Source organism: Heteronotia binoei, chromosome 17 (genome assembly GCF_032191835.1).
Source record: "Heteronotia binoei isolate CCM8104 ecotype False Entrance Well chromosome 17, APGP_CSIRO_Hbin_v1, whole genome shotgun sequence".
NCBI lineage: Eukaryota > Metazoa > Chordata > Lepidosauria > Squamata > Gekkonidae > Heteronotia > Heteronotia binoei.
Genome location: NC_083239.1, coordinates 2,084,055 through 2,103,240, shown reverse-complemented (window position 1 = coordinate 2,103,240; position 19,186 = coordinate 2,084,055). Strand labels below are relative to the sequence as shown.

At 45.1% G+C, this 19,186-nt stretch overlaps 1 protein-coding gene across 1 annotated transcript in view; it reads left to right on the top strand.

The window, feature by feature from the left end:
• ITPR2 (inositol 1,4,5-trisphosphate receptor type 2) overlaps positions 1-19,186 on the top strand; it is a 320,928-nt gene that overhangs the window by 291,953 nt on the left and 9,789 nt on the right. Inside the window, exons 51-54 of the mRNA XM_060257486.1 lie at positions 898-1,093; positions 2,983-3,070; positions 5,087-5,219; positions 18,377-18,542. Coding sequence (XP_060113469.1) covers positions 898-1,093; positions 2,983-3,070; positions 5,087-5,219; positions 18,377-18,542 — 583 coding nt within the window. The remainder of the gene's footprint in view (positions 1-897; positions 1,094-2,982; positions 3,071-5,086; positions 5,220-18,376; positions 18,543-19,186) is intronic.

Below are 19,186 nucleotides of genomic sequence, written 5' to 3'. Positions count from 1 at the left end.
TTCCATTTTACTTTGTGTCTGTGTCCATGTCTTCTTGCCAGGTCTTTGTATTGGCTTGCCAAGGATGGTTTGGCTTAGATGCTGTGCTTAGGTTGTGTTGGTCTTGCAAAAGTGTCTCTTGCTTAAGTTGGTTTGCTTTAGAGTCTGTTTTGAGATGGGTTGGATCCTCTGGTTTGACATTGGCTTGGGTTCTATGATTTGGCATTTGTTAGGCTTGCAATAGTGTTCCTTGGCTAAGTCCCCTGAGGGAAAAATGGACCTGAATCCTGGAGGGGGGGGGGCAAACCTACATCTGGATATCAAATGGGTATTTGGAACCTGAATAACCCAGAATACTGATAATCATTCCCTCTGAAATCTGGATCAGAAAAATATTGGATTTTTTTCTGGTACACTCCCCTAATTCCACATGGAGGGGCTGGAAAATATCTGAACCACTAGTTGGTCAGCTCTATTTTTATGCGCAAAAATGGTAGGCCCTCTATGGAGATCACTTCCTAAAATCAGTAGGCATCAGTTTTCGGTTGCACACTTCATTTACACAAGGCCTGTTGGGCCTCATGTAAACTGAGTGTGTACCTAAGAAGGCATTCAACAGTTTTCTGTAGTTCCACATTATAACAGGAAGTCATTAATGGTGGATGAGATGTCTTTCAGTGATTTTTTTGTTGTTGTTGTTACAGGTTTTCTCACTGAGGATCTATAGGTTTTTAAGGAACCCCAGGGTTGCCCAGATCACAGTTTGAAAATTATCACTCTAATGCATTTCTTGGGCTTATTTGGAAACATTATTGTATTTTATTTTATTGATATATGTTCTTTATATATTCTATTCATAGAATCTAAGTATTCTACTTATATTCCTCTGTTTCCTTGTTTTGTCTTCTTTCTTCAAAGCTATTTGACTTGGTATACAGAGAGGAGACTTTACTGAATGTCATTAAAAGTGTTACACGTAATGGACGCTCCATTATCCTGACTGCTGTGCTGGCTCTCATCCTTGTCTACCTCTTCTCCATCGTTGGGTTCTTGTTCTTGAAAGATGACTTCATTATGGAAGTGGAAAGGCTGAAGAACAGAACGCCTGTGGCAGGTATTGCTCTTTTTGCCAAAGCATACTCTTGCCAAAATTGCCTATGAATTTGCTCTGGTGTATTAGAGGTCCATTTCTGAGTTGTATAATTTTACCAACTTGAATTCCTTCAACTCTTTCATTGCATCACTGATACATGATGCAGAAAATAATGTGGAATTCACAGGGCAAAATAGGTGTTTGATAAAGCCGATCTATATCTTGTTTACTCATTTTGGAATTGTTAAATTAATCATAGAATCACAGAGTTGCAAGGTACCCCCCCCCCCAAGATCATCTAGTCCAACCCCCTGCACAATGCAGGAAACTCACAAATACCTCCCCCTAAATTCACAGGATCTTCATCGCTGTCAGATGGCCATCTAGCCTTTGTTTAAAAACCTCAAAGGGAGGAGAGCTCACCACCTCCTCAGGAAGCCTGTTCCACTGAGGAACCGCTCTAACCGTCAGGAAGTTCTTCCTAATGTTGAGCTGGAAACTCTTTTGATTTAATTTCAACCCACTGGTTCTGGTCCTACCTTCTGGGGCCACAGAAAACAATTCCACACCATCCTTTATATGACAGCCCTTCAAGTACCTGAAGATGGTGATCTTATCACCTCTCAGCCGCCTCCTCTCCAGGCTAAACATACCCAGCTCCTTCAACCTTTCCTCATAGGACTTTGTCTCCAGACCTCTCACCATCTTCGTTGCCCTCCTCTGAACCCGTTCCAGCTTGTCTAGATCCTTCTTAAAATGTGGTGCCCAAAACTGAACACAATACTCCAGGTGAGGTCTTACCAGAGCAGAGTGAAGCGATACCATCACATCACGTGATCTGGACACTATACCTCTGTTGATAAAGCACAAGATTGCTTTTACTCAACTCCATACATGTTTACAAATGAACATCAAAGAATGTGTTCATTCTGAAAATCTTGTAATCTGGTTTCAGGAAAATGATCTAGCCACTTAATGTCCTGCCTGCCAGCCTTTGTGAATAATTATAATGTTTTCTAAAACTGACATTGCTTTTATACATATCTGTCTAGCTATGAATATATTTCATCCTACCTAGATAGCAACTATGTTTAATGTCAGTTTTTTAAATTTAGGATGAAATAGCAATTATCTTGATATACTGTAAACATGTAAATGCTGTTTCTTCTTTATCCTGATGACATTAAGGTTCTTCTTCACTGTTGTCTGATTTATTTCTCCATTTCTTACAACACTAAGGGCGTTTTTGCACTGACCTTAATTGGCAGCGACGACCCTCTTCACCGTGCAGGATCTGCGCGGATTTTGCACCAATTGCCGTGGAGCACCCGGAAGAGCCGGAAAGTCCCGCGGCTTTTGCAGCGCAAATGGAAACTGGTTTTTGGCGGTTTCCATTTGCGCCGCAAAAACCACGGGACTTTCTGGCTCTTCCGGGTGCTCCGCGGCAATTGGTGCGAAATCCGCGCAGATCCTGCGTGGTGAAGAGGGGCGTCGCTGCCGATTAAGGTCAGTGCGAAAACGCCCTAAGTAAATTGTTGGAGCAAATATTCAAGCCAATTTAAAATTCAAATAATTTCCAGTATTTGTATTTTGGGGTCCCAAGCTAAGATGTCATAAAATGTAGTTTGGTTGGCTTTACAAAAGAACCTCGATCATTGTTAGCAAGAAGATCTAAAGCGGAGAGATACCAAATGTTCTATAGTACATACAAATAAAGTAAATGGACCTATGTATTTTGTGACACATTTTAATTTGGATGCTATGAAATTACACTCACATTAGATTTGTGATTGAGAATTTGGTAGCATGGCTGTGCCCTCATGTTTAATGTGTATGCCATACTTTTTATGATGTTGTGTGTGTGTGCAGAAAATCAAACTTTGCTAACGGTGTGCTTTTTGTTCTGTCAGACACTGACACAGTTCCCACCATGACTTTAACAGCAATGTTTGAAACATGTGGAAAGGATAATTGTACTACTACAATACCAGCCATAAAATCAGGTTAGTAAAATACCCACAAAACAGTTTTATTTCAACAAGTTATATATTAATTGGAAGGAAAAGCAGCATGTTATAGCCCAATCTCATCAGATCGTGGAAGCTAAGCAGACTTGATACTTGGACAGGGAACCATCAAGAAAGGCTCTGCAGAGGAAGGCAGTGGCAAATCACCTCTGCTTCTCACTTTCCTTGAAAGCCCATTACTGGGAATGCCATAAGTGGCTGTGACTTGATAGTGCATACATATAGAAGTGTTCATTGCTTTCTTAGAATGGAATCAAGGCCAGCAGAAGATAAAAATGGCACTCAGGCTAGAAGCATCTTTGACAACTATGTCTGCAGACGGAGGTTTCACATCATACTAGTGATGTGGACTATAGCCTATGAAATCATATGCTGTAATGTATCTGCTATTATTTAAGAAGCACCAAGTCACCTTTTTGGTTTTTGTTATAACAGATTAACAACACTACCCCCACTAGAATACAGATAAACCGTTTTCGCACACTGCTCACCTCGGAGTCACGTCCTTCTTCACTGTGCAGCGTCTGCTCGGATTTCCCACCATCTGCGCCGGAGGAGCAGGGAGAGCCGCGGCTTCTGCGTCGCAACGGAAATCGCTAAAACCCAGTTTCCATTTGCGATGCAGAAGCCACGGCTCTTCCTGCTCCTCCGGCGCAGATCGTGGGAAATCCGAGCAGACGCAGCGCAGTGAAGAGGGACGTGACTCCGAGGTGAGCAGTATGCAAAAATGGTTATAGAGTGCATGCATTTTCTATGATTCAACATTTCTTTAAGTACCATGCTCACTTGAACCAAATTGTTTTTAATTTAATGTTTTAATTTAAATGTTTTTTATTATTATTTTACTACAAACTGTGAGCTACTCTGAGCCTTCTTCAGCGGGGAGGGAGGGGATATAAATCAAATAAACATAAACACTTCTCTGCCTCTTATGCACTTCTAAGAATGTCTAAAACGCTAAGGGACATATAATTATCAGAAAGTCTAGAAGGTGTCATGGGATTCTGCAAGGGCCAGAACAGTACTGTAGGTTAGTGAAAAATGAATCCACATACAGAATGCCTGAAACATTTTACTTCAGTTTACATTTCTTTTCCCTTTTGTCTCCAATAACAAAATGAACAGCGCGCTGAGCCTTTCTGGGCTCCTTACGCTACTTCATTAGTTGCTACTTTCAGGAGTAGGCAAAATTTTATCCACAATCACGTTACATCAGGCATCTTCTTTCACCAGATGTTACCGGGAGAGAGCAGAGGAGATGACACAGGGCTACTGCTATTGATGGCAGCCATGTGTTCTCTATTATGATCTCTCTCTCTCTCGGCTTGGCTTCGCGAATGAAGATTTAAGAAGGGTGCAGTAGTCCACGTCTGCTGCGGGCTCGCTGGTGGCTGACAAGACCAATGCGGGACAGGCAGGTCCGGCCACAGTGGCTGCAGGGAAAAGTCTGATTTGGGGTTGGTGCTGTAGCAGTGCGATTCTTCCTCAATCTCCTTTTGTCCTCAAGACCAGCTATGCGTGCGTTCTCAAAGGAAGAGACAGCCTGGTGGATGGTGTGCCTCCATGCTTTGCGATCTGAGGCTAGGTCAGACCACTGGTGATGGTTGATGTGACAGGTGCTAAGGGATTTCTTCAAGGAGTCCTTGTACCTCTTCTTTGGTGCCCCTCTATTTCGATGGCCGGTGGAGAGTTCGCCATACAGGGCAATCTTGGGAAGGCGGTGGTTTTCCATCCTGAGCCCGCCTTGGCGGGGGAGGGCGGGATATAAAAATAAAGTTTATTATTATTATTATTATTATTATAAATATGCCCTGCCCAGCGCAGCTGCGTCTTCAGCAGCAGTGCCTCGATGCTGGTAACCTCCGCCCGCTTGAGGACTTCAGTGTTGGTCACAAAGTCACTCCAGTGGATGTTGAGGATGGTGCGAAGGCAGCGCTGTCCTTAATATATTCCGAGCAGACCCTTGGATCATATATCTGTGTTACACCACAGGGGAGGAAGATGAGGATGGGCTTGAGAGAACATGTGATACTCTGCTAATGTGCATCGTGACGGTATTGAACCAAGGCCTGAGAAATGGTGGTGGAGTTGGAGATGTGTTACGAAAGCCTTCCAAAGATGTAAGTATTTTCTGTGTGTGAGAGAGAGAGAAAAAGACAAGTTCACAAATCAAAATATCTCACTGTAGTGAAAAATAACGGCTAAACCAAAGTTAAAGAGGTCTTTCCGCTGTCGCCATGATGAGAAGAAGATGACCAACTTTTTTTTTTTAAATGAAAGAGGGCAAACAACAGAGGCCCACCTGGGAGGGCCAAGTCTAATGGAGCCAAGGGTGCAGGGCTTCAGGTGTCTGCGTAGCAAAACCCAAAGCTTGAGTGATAAGAAGGAAGAGCTTGAGCTTCTAGTGCAGACAGAGGGATATGATTTAGCAGGCATTGCGGATACTTGGTGGGATGATTCCCATGACCAGAACATTGTGGTGGATGGATATGAATTGTTCAAGGAAACACAGAAGGGTTGAAGAGGAGGCAGAGTGGTGCTATATATGAGGAGAGGGTTTGTTTGTTAGGAAAGAATGGAGGAGGAGGGCAACAGCCCAGTGGAAAGTATCTGGGTGAAGATAAGGGAAGGAAGGACAAATAGTATTGTGGTAGGAGTCTGCTATAGACCTCCTGACCAGGAAAGATGAAGAAGAAGATGAAGATATTGGATTTATATCCCGCCCTCCACTCCGAAGAGTCTCAGAGTGGCTCACAATCTCCTTTACCTTCCTCCCCCACAACAGTCACCCTGTGAGGTGGGTGGGGCTGGAGAGGGCTCTCACAGCAGCTGCCCTTTCAAGGACAACCTCTGCCAGAGCTATAGCTGGCCCAAGGCCATGCTAGCAGGTGCAAGTGGAGGAGTGGGGAATCAAACCCGGTTCTCCCAGATAAGAGTCCACATATTTAACCACTACACCAAACTGGCTCTCCACTGGAAAAGGAGGTGCATGCTGCCCTCTTTGAACAGCTCGGCAGGGTATCCAAACAACATAACCTGCTAGTTATGGATGACTTCAGCTTCCCTGATGTGTGCTGGGAAACAGACTACCAAGCATCCACAGTCATGCCCATTCCTGACCTGTCTAGCTGACGACTTAATTCATCAAATGGTGGAGGAAGTTATGATAATCAGCCATAATCAACTCAATATTGAGTAATGAGCGAGAGATGGTAGATGGGGTGAAAGGGGTGGGGACCTTAGGGGGAAGTGACCATTTCCTGCTAGAATTCCTTTTGCTGTGGGGGACCAAGAAAGTTCATAGCTACACATGTACGTTAGATTTCTGTAGGGCAGACTTTAATAAACTTAGAGGCATGATGAGAATAATTCCATGGGTAAGACTGCTGGAAGGGAAAGGAGCAAGTGAAGGGTGGGCTCTCCTAAAACAAGAGCTCTTGCAAGCTCAAGCTATTGCTCTTCCAACAAGAAGGAAACATGGTATAGAATCCAAGAAGCCAAGAACATTGAACGCTGTGATATGCTATGGGAGGAAAAGAAAATGTTCAAGAAATGGAGGCAAGAGGATAAGGTTGCTAGGCACTGTAGGTCAGCCGTCAGAAAGGCCAAAGCTCACAGTGAACTAAAGTTGGTGCCAGGACTGTGTCTTGTTATGGGCTATTCTTCCTGCCACAGATTTATTGCACCTATATGCTGTAAAGGTGGGGGAAATGATGCTGTTTTGCTTTGTAGTTTAGATCTGGTATTTTGTAACATGTAGCTTATATAGTTGTCAAGGAGGTGGGGTTCTGGCACCTAGAATGGAGACTTCCTCCCACGGCCAATGGATGTGAATGGCCTTGAAGGTGCAAAGGAAAGGAACCGAATGCTGGGCCACTAAACTGTCTCTGGAGTAAGGGAAATGTTTTCACAAACCCAAAATGACCTGCCAATTTATTATCATAACGATGATAACAATTTATTATCATAACATCTAGGTTAGTGCAGGAGCAGGGATTGAAGATGATACAGAAATGGTATTATACACCCATTAAGATGTATTATATCTCTAAATCAGGGAGTAAAAATTGTTGGAGGAAATGTGGAGAAATTGGAACTTTCAGTCACATGTGGTGGGATTGTCCCTTAGTGAAAAAATTCTGGTTGCAGGTTGGCATAGAGATGACAAAGATTATGGGATGGAAAATAAGTATATCTAAAGCAATGGCAATTATTAATTTGGATGGTGTGGGATTAAGATCAAAAGAGGATAGTAAATGGATTAATTTGATGTTAGTAGCAGCAAGACAAGTGATAGCAAGGAATTGGAAAGAAGCTGAGGAATTGACAATTAATCACTGGAGGGATAAAATGAATTATATAATTATTTTGGAGTATTTAACGATGAAGATACGAAGAATGAACGGATTAAAGGTTAGGGAACAGGAGGAGGGGTGGTTTAGGAAGATGGTGAGATATTTGGAAAAGTTTAAACAATTTAAGACGATTGGTTGGTTAATAAGAAAATGAATGGATAAGATGTTTAAATAGAGTGATGGAGTTGTATTTGGATGAAATGTTAATAGTTATAAATTTATGGAATATTATAATGTATCTATGGCCTGGGACTCTCACAGAGGTGGATTGGTGTTGGAATATATAACAATAAAAAATTTAAAAAATATATATATTATCATAACGATGGTGCAGGACATCAACTCAGGCACATAAAGTTTATCCCCTTTGTATAGACACCCATCTGCAAGGGCCCCTCCCCTACATAACCCCCAATTTTTAAGGTGTTATATCAATTTCCAGCAAGATGACTGGGTGGACGTACTACCGTTTGCAGATTATTGCTATAACAATAGTGTCCACAGCTCGATAGGAACCTCTCCTTTCTAAGTAGTCCAGGGATTGAAACAGAAGCCATTCCCTGGACTGCCACGGGGAGTAACGAGACTAGCAGGAGATTTCCAAGACTGGTGGTCTTCATTAGCTGTGCTCGAGGAAGGGAACCAATTGTCTTACCCACCTGAGATAGTAGAAGGCGGATTTGGCAATGGCTACTATCTGGGCCTCCATTGTCAAGGAAGGCTCCAGTAGCACCCCCAAGCTTCAGACCCCGGGTGCCGCTGTAAGTGGCGCACCATCAAAAGCCAGTAGGGGGATTTTCCTGCCAGGAACTCCGCAACTTAGACAAAGGACCTCTGTCTTCATCGGATTCAGCTTCAGTCAACTCAGCATGAGTCATCCTGCTACAGCTTGCAGCACCGGGTCCAGATTTTCTGGGACGCAGTCGGACCGGCTGTCCATCAGTAGATAGAGATGGGTGTCATCCACATACTGATGGCAACCCAGCCCATACCTCTGGGCGATCTGGACAAGGGGGTGTATGTAGAACAGCATCAGGGAAAGCACCACCCCCTTGCCCCCCAATTGCTACCCTTTGTCCCAAACCTTAGAAAGAGGAGAGCCATTGTAAGGCCAACCCCTGTATCCCTTTGTTGGCAAGACGGTGAGTCAGTAGCTGATGGTCATAAGAACATAAGAGAAACTATGTTGGATCAGGCCAATGGCCCCTCCAGTCCAACACTCTGTGTCACATAAGAACATAAGAGAAGCCATGTTGGATCAGGCCAGTGGCCCCTCCAGTCCAACACTCTGTGTCACATAAGAACATAAGAGAAGCCATGTTGGATCAGGCCAATGGCCCCTCCAGTCCAACACTCTGAGTCACATAAGAACATAAGAGAAGCCCTGTTGGATCAGGCCAGTGGCCCATCCAGTCCAACACTCTGTGTCACATAAGAACATAAGAGAAGCCATGTTGGATCAGGCCAGTGGCCCATCCAGTCCAACACTCTGTGTCTTATAAGAACATAAGAGAAGCCCTGTTGGATCAGGCCAATGGCCCCTCCAGTCCAACACTCTGTGTCACATAAGAACATAAGAGAAGCCCTGTTGGATCAGGCCAATGGCCCCTCCAGTCCAACACTCTGTGTCACATAAGAACATAAGAGAAACCCTGTTGGATCAGGCCAGTGGCCCATCCAGTCCAACACTCTGTGTCACATAAGAACATAAGAGAAGCCCTGTTGGATCAGGCCAATGGCCCCTCCAGTCCAACACTCTGTGTCACATAAGAACATAAGAGAAGCCCTGTTGGATCAGGCCAATGGCCCCTCCAGTCCAACACTCTGTGTCACATAAGAACATAAGAGAAGCCATGTTGGATCAGGCCAATGGCCCATCCAGTCCAACACTCTGTGTCACATAAGAACATAAGAGAAGCCCTGTTGGATCAGTCCAATGGCCCCTCCAGTCCAACACTCTGTGTCACATAAGAACATAAGAGAAGCCCTGTTGGATCAGGCCAGTGGCCCCTCCAGTCCAACACTCTGTGTCACATAAGAACATAAGAGAAGCCATGTTGGATCAGGCCAATGGCCCATCCAGTCCAACACTCTGTGTCACATAAGAACATAAGAGAAGCCATGTTGGATCAGGCCAATGGCCCCTCCAGTCCAACACTCTGTGTCACATAAGAACATAAGAGAAGCCCTGTTGGATCAGGCCAGTGGCCCCTCCAGTCCAACACTCTGTGTCACATAAGAACATAAGAGAAGCCATGTTGGATCAGGCCAATGGCCCATCCAGTCCAACACTCTGTGTCACATAAGAACATAAGAGAAGCCCTGTTGGATCAGGCCAATGGCCCCTCCAGTCCAACACTCTGTGTCACATAAGAACATAAGAGAAGCCCTGTTGGATCAGGCCAATGGCCCCTCCAGTCCAACACTCTGTGTCACATAAGAACATAAGAGAAGCCATGTTGGATCAGGCCAATGGCCCATCCAGTCCAACACTCTGTGTCACATAAGAACATAAGAGAAGCCCTGTTGGATCAGTCCAATGGCCCCTCCAGTCCAACACTCTGTGTCACATAAGAACATAAGAGAAGCCCTGTTGGATCAGGCCAGTGGCCCCTCCAGTCCAACACTCTGTGTCACATAAGAACATAAGAGAAGCCATGTTGGATCAGGCCAATGGCCCATCCAGTCCAACACTCTGTGTCACATAAGAACATAAGAGAAGCCATGTTGGATCAGGCCAATGGCCCCTCCAGTCCAACACTCTGTGTCACATAAGAACATAAGAGAAGCCCTGTTGGATCAGGCCAGTGGCCCCTCCAGTCCAACACTCTGTGTCACATAAGAACATAAGAGAAGCCATGCTGGATCAGGCCAATGGCCCATCCAGTCCAACACTCTGTGTCACATAAGAACATAAGAGAAGCCATGTTGGATCAGGCCAATGGCCCATCCAGTCCAACACTCTGTGTCACACAGTGGCCAATATATGTGTGTGTGTGTATACACACACATACACACATGTTGTTAAGGAGATGGGGCTCTGGTGCCTAGAATGGAGTCTCCCTCCAAGGGATGTGAACAGCCTTGAAGATGCAAAGGGAAAAAACTGTGGTGTCTTCTGATGATATGCAACCGTTTGTGTGAAAGGTGGGAGGGGTAGTGGAGTACACGATTTGACTGTCTGTAACAGTTATCCTCATTCCTATCAAGCCAGCCTCCATGCTAGAACATTTAACTCTTGTATCAAAACTAATCAACTCTACCTATGTTTTCATAAGGGAGAGTTTATTTGGTTGATACCTGATCAATCCTCACAGCTGGCCAGGGAGACTCACTACAAGAAAATCTTCAGATATATGAGTGGCAAATGCAAGATAAAAGAGACATTGGGCGCACTGTTGTGTGAAAATGAAACATTGGACCTACCTGAAGTTTTCTTCTCTTCGGCGGGGCAAAGTCATCCACAGTGCTTAGGTTATGCTCCCTCTCGCTCCAGGCAGGGCTATGCAAATCTGTTGTATGCCTAAGCAGGACCCAGGAGGAGTGTCCTTCCAGACATAAAATAGCCTAGCTCCTTCAACAAAAAATTGTAATGAAACAGTAACACTTCAGTGAACATGTTCAGCCATTACAGTCTTATCTAAGGTACTCTACCAGCAAACAAAATGAACCAGCTGAGGGAGGGAAAATTGTTGGATGACTTCACCCCACCGAAGAGAAGAAACCTTCAGGTAGGTCCAGTGTTCCATTCTCCTTCAGCAGGGAAAGTCATCCACAGTGGTTATATCCAAAAGTGAGATCCCACTGGGTAATGCAGAACAAATGTGGCAAAGGAAGATCAGTTTGCTGCTCTGCACATCTCCTTGATAGGAACCTTGGTTGCAAACACAACTGAGGTAACTCCTGCTCTGGTGGAATGAGGTAGCTCCTGTTCTGAGGTAGCTCCTGCTCTGCGCAATAATCCCTGATGGTATTCTCAACTCCTGTATGTCGTAAGCTTTCTGTCTACACAACTTAATCCAAAGACCAATGGTCACCTTAGAGGCCCTTTGCCTAAGTTTATAGTTCCATGAGAAACAAATAAAGCATCCGACAGTATGAAAGTCTCAATTCTAGCGACGTAGATCTGGAGAGCCCTCTGTAAGCCCAATTTGTGCCACAATCCCTCCCTAGGATGAGAAAGCCCAGGTCAAAAAGATGGTATAATTACATGTTGATATACATGATGCTGAAAACTGACTTCTGGAACAAAGGAAGGACCAGTCTAAAATTACTGAATCTTTATGGGAAACACATAGCTTCTTTCCAACTGAAAGGGTGCTCAGTTTCTTGCAGACGTGATGGTTATGAGAAGTGCAACCTTCCAAGATAAGGACCTTAACTCTGCTGTTTTTAAAAGTTTGAAAGGAGGTTTGATTAGAACCTGTAAGACTTTGGGTAGGCTCCATGTAGGCAATCTATGCTTTACAGGTGGTGCTAATTGGGAAAACCCCTTCAGATACTGTCTGATGAGCTTATTAGAAGCCAATTTTTCCATCTGCTGCTTCCCAGGACTGCCACAGTGGCACCCACTCAATGTTTTAGTGTATTAATTTAAGGCCTTTCTTCCACCCTGAATGGAGAAAATAAAGAATGTTCTGCTAGGATGTCCTTAGAAGGTCCACTTGATGCTCTGCAGCCCACTTAATAAAGGCAGACCAGGTATAATTATAAATCCATCTGGTTGCTGGCTGCCTAGCTCAAACAGTGATATCCACAATGTCCTGAGACAGACCTGATTTCTCTAAATCTGCCTGTTCAACCTCCATCCAATTTAGTCATAAGGGATCTAGATGGAGAATGGCTCCCTGGACCAATAAATCCCTTCTGTCTGGCAGGCACCATGGACTGGTTGATGACATTTGAATGAACTCCAAGTACCATGGCTTTCTGGTCTGGTCTGGTGCTACAAAAATCTGCCCTCTCTCTGTGGATTCTGCTTAACATCTTACAGATAGGCACGATTGGTTGGGAACGTATACAATTGTCCCTGAGGCCACCTCTGAATGAGGGCATCTACTCTGACCACCATTGGGTCTGTGAACCAGGTGAAACACCTAGGCACTTCCTGTAGCAAAAGAGATCCAAAATTGGGGCTCCCAGTCTTCTGGTGAGCTCTTGAAAGATTCTGTTCGGTCCAGGTCCTTCCTGTTCAACCAGTCCACTGTTGTATTTGGTGTCCCTTGGACATGCTGGGCTTTCAGACCCAACAGATGTTTTTTTGCCCGTAGGCAGATTAATGCAGCCTCTTGTTGTAACTTTGATGCTTTTGTCCTTCCTAGATGATTCATGTGCCCCTTTGCTGTTACATTGTCTGTCCTTATCAGGGCATACTGGTGATGAATCAGGTCCTGAAAAGCCAGAAGGGCCAACCTGATGGCCCTTAACACAAGAAAGTTCATGCTGTTGTCCTTCTCCTTCTCTGACCACCTTCCTTGGTCCACCTGGTTCAGGCAATGTGCCCCCCCCCCCAGCCTCTGGCACTGGCACTGGTGGTCACCAGTATCTGATCTGGAAGGATGAAAGCAACTCCCTGTTCTGAGTTTTCGTCATCCATCATAGAAGGGATCTCTTTAATGTTGATGGTAGCAGATGTATTTGTGCCATCTCCTCCCTGTATCGCTCTGGTATGTAAGCAAAGCCCACTGGAAAGGCCTCACATTAAATCTTGCCCAAGTCTATCGTGGATATGAAGATACCTAGCATTTGTACCAGCATCATGAGATCCAAGAATCTCTGTTAGCAAATGTACCACACCAGATTCTTAATTTTTGGCTGTTTCTCCACTGGTAAGGACACTCGAGCCTGCATGGTATGTAGCCCTGCTCCCAAAGTTACCAGGCATCTGGATGGTGTTAATTGACTCTTTTTGAAATTCAGAAGGAACCCATGTTCCTGGAAGATCTGGACTGTTCTGGTGGTGCTGTTCCTTGCTGACTGTTCTCTTACTAGAATATCATTGAGATATGGATAGGCATATCTCAAGGCAGCCATAAGGGTCACCATTATTTTTTAAAGACTCTGGGGAATGATGAAAGGCCCAAAGGCAGGGCCCTGTACTGGAATTGCCAGTATTTGAAAGCAAAACACAGATATTGTTGGTGTGCAGAATGAATTGGGAAATGTAGGTATGCTTCTTTCAGGTCTAGGGAGGACAGGAAGTCTCTCTGTTGCATCATTTGGAGTATCGTTTGCAAGGATTCCTTCCGGGTCTTGACCCACTTGTTGAGGTCCCTGAGATTTAAGATGGCTCTCCAATCCCTGATTTAATGGGAATGATGAGCAGGACTGATTGCACCTCTTTGAAACTCTGTGAAGTAAGAACCGTCTTGATAGCTCAATGGACAAAAGACGTTGGATAGCTTGGAGGAGCCACATCCGTTGCAGGATCCCTTTTGGTGTGGCCGACTGCACAAATCTGCGTGGGGGAAGGCTGACAAACTCTATTGTGTATCTGAACCGTATCATAGAAAGTACCCAATTATCCGACCCAGTGATTTGCCACTAGACGTGTGCAAATTCCTGCAGCCTTCCCCCAATCCTGGCATCATGCAGCAGGCTTTCTGCAGTGATGAATCACAGACTGCCTATTGCTGTTGAAGGTTCTACGCTGGAACCTGTTGTGCAAGCTGGAGTACCTGGAACTCTTAAAGTCTCCAGTATCTTTGCCACTGCCCCAGCCTTTGAAGGACCAGAAAGTCCTTATCTTTAGTTGCCAAGGAGGAGGGCATAGCCGTCTTTCTTTGGTTTCAATGAGTACCTTGTCCAAGGTGTTTTCACTGAAAAGGAGCCACCAGCAAACTTATCCATGGACAGGTTGGGTTTGAAGAGTGTATCAACCTTCCGCTATTTTAACCACAGGTTTCTCCTAGTCATGATGTTGGCAGCCTGTGCTCTTGCTTCAAATTGAATAGTGTCTGAAAAGGCATCTGATATGAATTGAGCTGCTGTCTTGATTTCCAATAACGACCTCTTGAGTACCGAGGGGTCTGGTTCTGTAATAAATTATCTGCCCGAATACTTACAGCTCTTGAGAAATTGGAGAGTACAGTGGAGCCTCTGAAAACTAATGATGAAACTCTCGGTGCGTGTGTGTGCAGAGTGAGGAACTGAGATATGTACAATAGTGAGCTCCGGTAAGGAAGTGAGCCAGACACCTGCACCTAGTATTAAAACAGTGTATTTACAAGCTATATACAAAGCAGTTACTAGTGCAGTGACAAACATCAACCTCAGCGACAAAGTACTCCGCCAGCATCTATCTCTCCAGTGAGCGAACTACACACAGGTAATGCAGTCCTTATATATGTACACCAGCCAATCAAGGCAGTCCATAATCTTGCTGACTCCAGCAGGTACTTTCCCCTTGTCCTTAACCAGCCAGAACCGGCTTGCTGACAAGGCCACTGTGACCTGACCTGTCAGTTAGATCTCCTGCTGGCACATTGCACCTGTCAGGCTGTGTAAAGGAGGACTCCTCTTATCAACAGAAACCTCATGTGAATATTTTAGAGCAGTCCACCAGGTCTTTAAGGGTATCATCTCCATTATTGGAGAGAACAGCCCCTGAATGTAGAGCTCCCACTGGGGCATCCACCAGGGGGATCTTAAGATCTTCCATGGTGTCCTTCGGAAGCATGTAAACTTCTGCCAGGGGCACTCAGAGATGCACCACTCCCTGGGACTGCCCACCCTGCCTTGAGAGCTGCCTCAAAGGTTTCAAGTAATGGGCACACAGTAGCATGTCTGGAAGTTTTGTTTTGTTTTCTAAACCACAGACATCCAGGTTGGAAGAGGAAGCAGGTGTGGGTTCAGTGTCCTCAGAGGAGTAATTCAGAGTAGCGATGACTTTTCCCAAGAGCCTTTGGTATTGCTCTGGTTGGAAGGACTTGGGGGAAGAGACCTCCTTATCATCTCAGTCCTCCCCGACCACTCCCTTTCCTCCATATCTGATTGCACAGCAATGGATGTGAGGACAGATCTAGTGTTCTCCCTGTCAGATCCCTTCCTGAATTGAGATTTTTCCAGGCTTTGGGAGTCCCTATGTGGGTTTTTGGAGGCATGGAGGAGACTGTGGAGTCTTGACCAGACTCTGACTATGGCTGATGCTGCCTCTGATCCCTCAGAGATTTTTTCCTTGTGTCTTGCTGCAAGGAACTAGACACTCTGGTGAGGAGGGTACAGGAGATGTGTGTCAGAAAAGAGTTCTGGGGGCCCCTGCTTCTGTCTCTGCCTCTTGCAGCACAAAACAGGCTATTTCTATACTCTGAACATTGGGAAACAGCACCCTCTTCCTGCAGCTGACCAGTGGTGGCTTGTGCAAAAGGCAGGAGGGGAGGTGCCTGCCAACCTTGCGAGGACCAATCAGCAACTGACTGGCCAAAAAATGCGGGCAAGAAGTTTACAGGTGCCATATTAGGAGTTCCTTGTACCCTGATAAGGCCTGGAGTGGAGTGGGAGGTCTGCATGGGCAGGGCACCCCCTTGGAAGTAGCAGCTGAGCCTGGGGTCTGTTGATATCCAGGAATTGCCCACAGACCCACCAGGACCCCGTTGGGGAGGATTTTCACAACCTGTTAAGATGCTCTCTGTCTCTTTGCTGGAGCTGCATTCAGATATGATGGCTCCTCATGGCCCATTTCTGTTGGTCTCCCTTTGGGCTGCACCACCAGGTCCCTGTCCGTTCCTGGAGGTGCTGGGGAGATCTTTTGGCTTCCGCCAGGAGTTTGAAAGCAAGTTGGAGTGCCCTTCCTGGCTGCTTCCTCCAATGTACCCTGAAGTTGCCTTTCTCCTCTTTGGGGTCATAGGGATCTGAGGCTTATCCTTCATTTGGTCCCTTTCCTCCAAGACCCAGGGTCTGAAATGGGGAGAAGAAAGGGAAATAAAGAAATAGGGGAGAAGAAAGGGCAATAAGAGGGGATGAAATGGGAGGAAGAAAGAGAAATAAAGGGAAATAAAGAAAGGGGGAAGAAAGGGAAACAAAGAAATGGAAAGCAAAGGAAATGGGAAGAAAAGGAAAGAAAGGAAAATAAAGGGGAGAAGAAAAGGGAAAAAGGGAAACAAAGAAATGGGGGGAAGAAATAGAAAGAAAGGGAAATAAAGAAATGAGGGAGGAACTTGCCTGAACTGTGACAGTGACTTTCCCAGATTCCACAAATTACTGTGAACACGTGTTTCAGGACTGATTTGGATACTATGAATTTGATACAATAGTTACAAGTTCTAATTGTAGAACCAGTTTCTAACGATAGGGTACAGCTCTGGAAAGTTCAAAGCGCAAAGAGTCTATGCAGACTGTATTGCCCTCGTTGCTAACTTACTACAGCATGCTTCCCCACCACTAACATTTGGGTAAGCTAGCCCGCCCTCTGACTGCAAAGCCTGGGAGCTGAGGTGGAGGCAGAGTCCAGGGAAAAGGATACTTCGGCACCACTTCCACGTGATCACAGCCCCTCCCCCCCCCCAAGTGCTACTTTTCCCCTGAAGAGATTCCTAGATCATCCCTAGCGGAGTCTGTGACATTGCCTCCTCACCCACAGTCTTTTTTTTCTAATTACTCATTTGATAGGCTGAATGAGAGTGGGGCAGGAACTACTAACCTAGATTTGTGTGTATGAACTGGAATGTCTGACTTCATAGTCCACTTAGGCTAGAATTATCAGTTAGCACCTGGAGAAGCAAACTTGGCCTGTTGTCATAACAGTGGAAGTGGAGATTGTACCATGACCCAGCTGGCCGGTCATCTCACAGCAAGCAAGCTGGGAAGCGTGAGCAGGTGGGCCCTGGAAGGAAAAAACAGAAGTAAAATGGTGGCATGGTTACCCTTTGCTTCATCAGCACTGATGGCAGAGGCTGCTTCTCTGGCTTGCAGCCTGGAACTCTTACTTAAATTCTGTCGCCTATATTTAAGCATAGAGTGTATGGGCAACATACTGGAAGTGAATGGAGGAGGGGGGGGGGAATTACATCCCTGTCTAAAATAATCCTGGAGGGGTAGCTATTGTGTTACAGGCAGAGAAAAATGTGCAGGGGGGCTGGTTGCGTCTTAAAGATGAACACATTTTATTGCAATATACATTTTTGTTGACTGAAGTCCATCTGCGATCCATACACATTTATGCTAGACTGGCAGTGCAATCCTAAGAACACTTCCATGGGAGTAAGCACCGTTGAATAGACCTGAGTAGAATTCAGAGTAGACCTGCTTAGGATTGCTCTTTCAGAGCCAGTTTGGTGTAGTGGTTAAGTGTGCAGACTCTTATCTGGGAGAACCGGGTTTGATTCCCCACTCCTCCACTTGCACCTGCTGGAATGGCCTTGGGTCAGCCATAGCTCTGGCAGAGGTTGTCCTTGAAAGGGCAGCTGCTGTGAGAGCCCTCTCCAGCCCCACCCACCTCACAGGGTGTCTGTTGTGGGGGAGCGAGATAAAGGAGATTGTGAGCTGCTCTGAGACTCTTCGGAGTGGAGGGCGGGATATAAATCCAATATCTTCATCTACCTCACAGGGTGTCTGTTGTGGGGGAGGAAGGGAAAGGAGATTGTGAGCCGCTCTGAGACTCTTCGGAGTGGAGGGCGGGATATAAATCCAATATCTTCTTCTTCTTCTTCCTTTAAATCACCACAAGACTACTTGTGTATTCCCCTCCAATAGTAGACTCTAATGTAGAAAAACAGAAATATGTAAAACCAAACTCATCATACTCTGTATGTCTATATTAATCTAGGCTTGTTACGTATGGGGACTAGGATATAAAATGCAAGATAGGACCATTTGCTTGAAAGCACCTTCTGGGTCTAAACTGATGCTATTAAAATGATTTAGTGTCGGTGTTTTTCTGCTGAGTGTCAATTTGATATCATACAGACGCTTTATTGTCATTCCAGGAGCCCCTCTTCGCTGCTCGAGTTGTTTATGATCTCCTTTTCTATTTCATCGTCATCATTATTGTCCTGAACCTTATCTTTGGAGTCATCATTGATACGTTTGCAGATCTCAGGAGTGAAAAGCAGAAGAAAGAGGAAATCTTAAAAACAACCTGCTTCATCTGTGGTATGTGGGAACAAGTCAGAGGAAAGCTGCCTGGGTTTAAGCTCTTCCTCCTATAATGAGTTGTCTACAACACCGCCTCTTCCTTGATTATAACAAACTAAATTACAAGTCAAAGGGAAGCTATATAGTTTGTTTGTTTGGTGATGAGATGCTAGCTTGACAGCCATTGCTATTAATAAAATACCACCAAGCTGAATGTTAGGGTATTTTCAGATACTACTGAGACCGCAGGAGAGGTCTGTGGCCTTTTCCTGTGAACTTCAGGGCATATGTAATAGGCAGTTCAAATCAGTTTGCTGTTGTATTACCAAGAGAGGATTTTCATACTGCCAACTGTGGTACTCACCTGGCAAAAGAGCTTTCATGTATTGGACAGTAATTTGTAAAGAAATGCTATTGTTTCCTCTGGTGCAGAGCCAGACAGAATTCAAAACGTGTTGTGCTTCTTCGTATTCTTTTCTACAATTTGATTATTCGTTTCCTTTCCCCCCAGGTTTGTTATGTGAAGTTTGGTGAACTACAAAAGACAGCATGCATGAGAGTAGGAATTTCAGCCTAGTCTGAAAGATGGCCCCTTATCTTGATACAGCTGTTCTAGCTAGGGGTGTGCAAAAAAAAAATTGGATTTACACGGATTTGGAAAT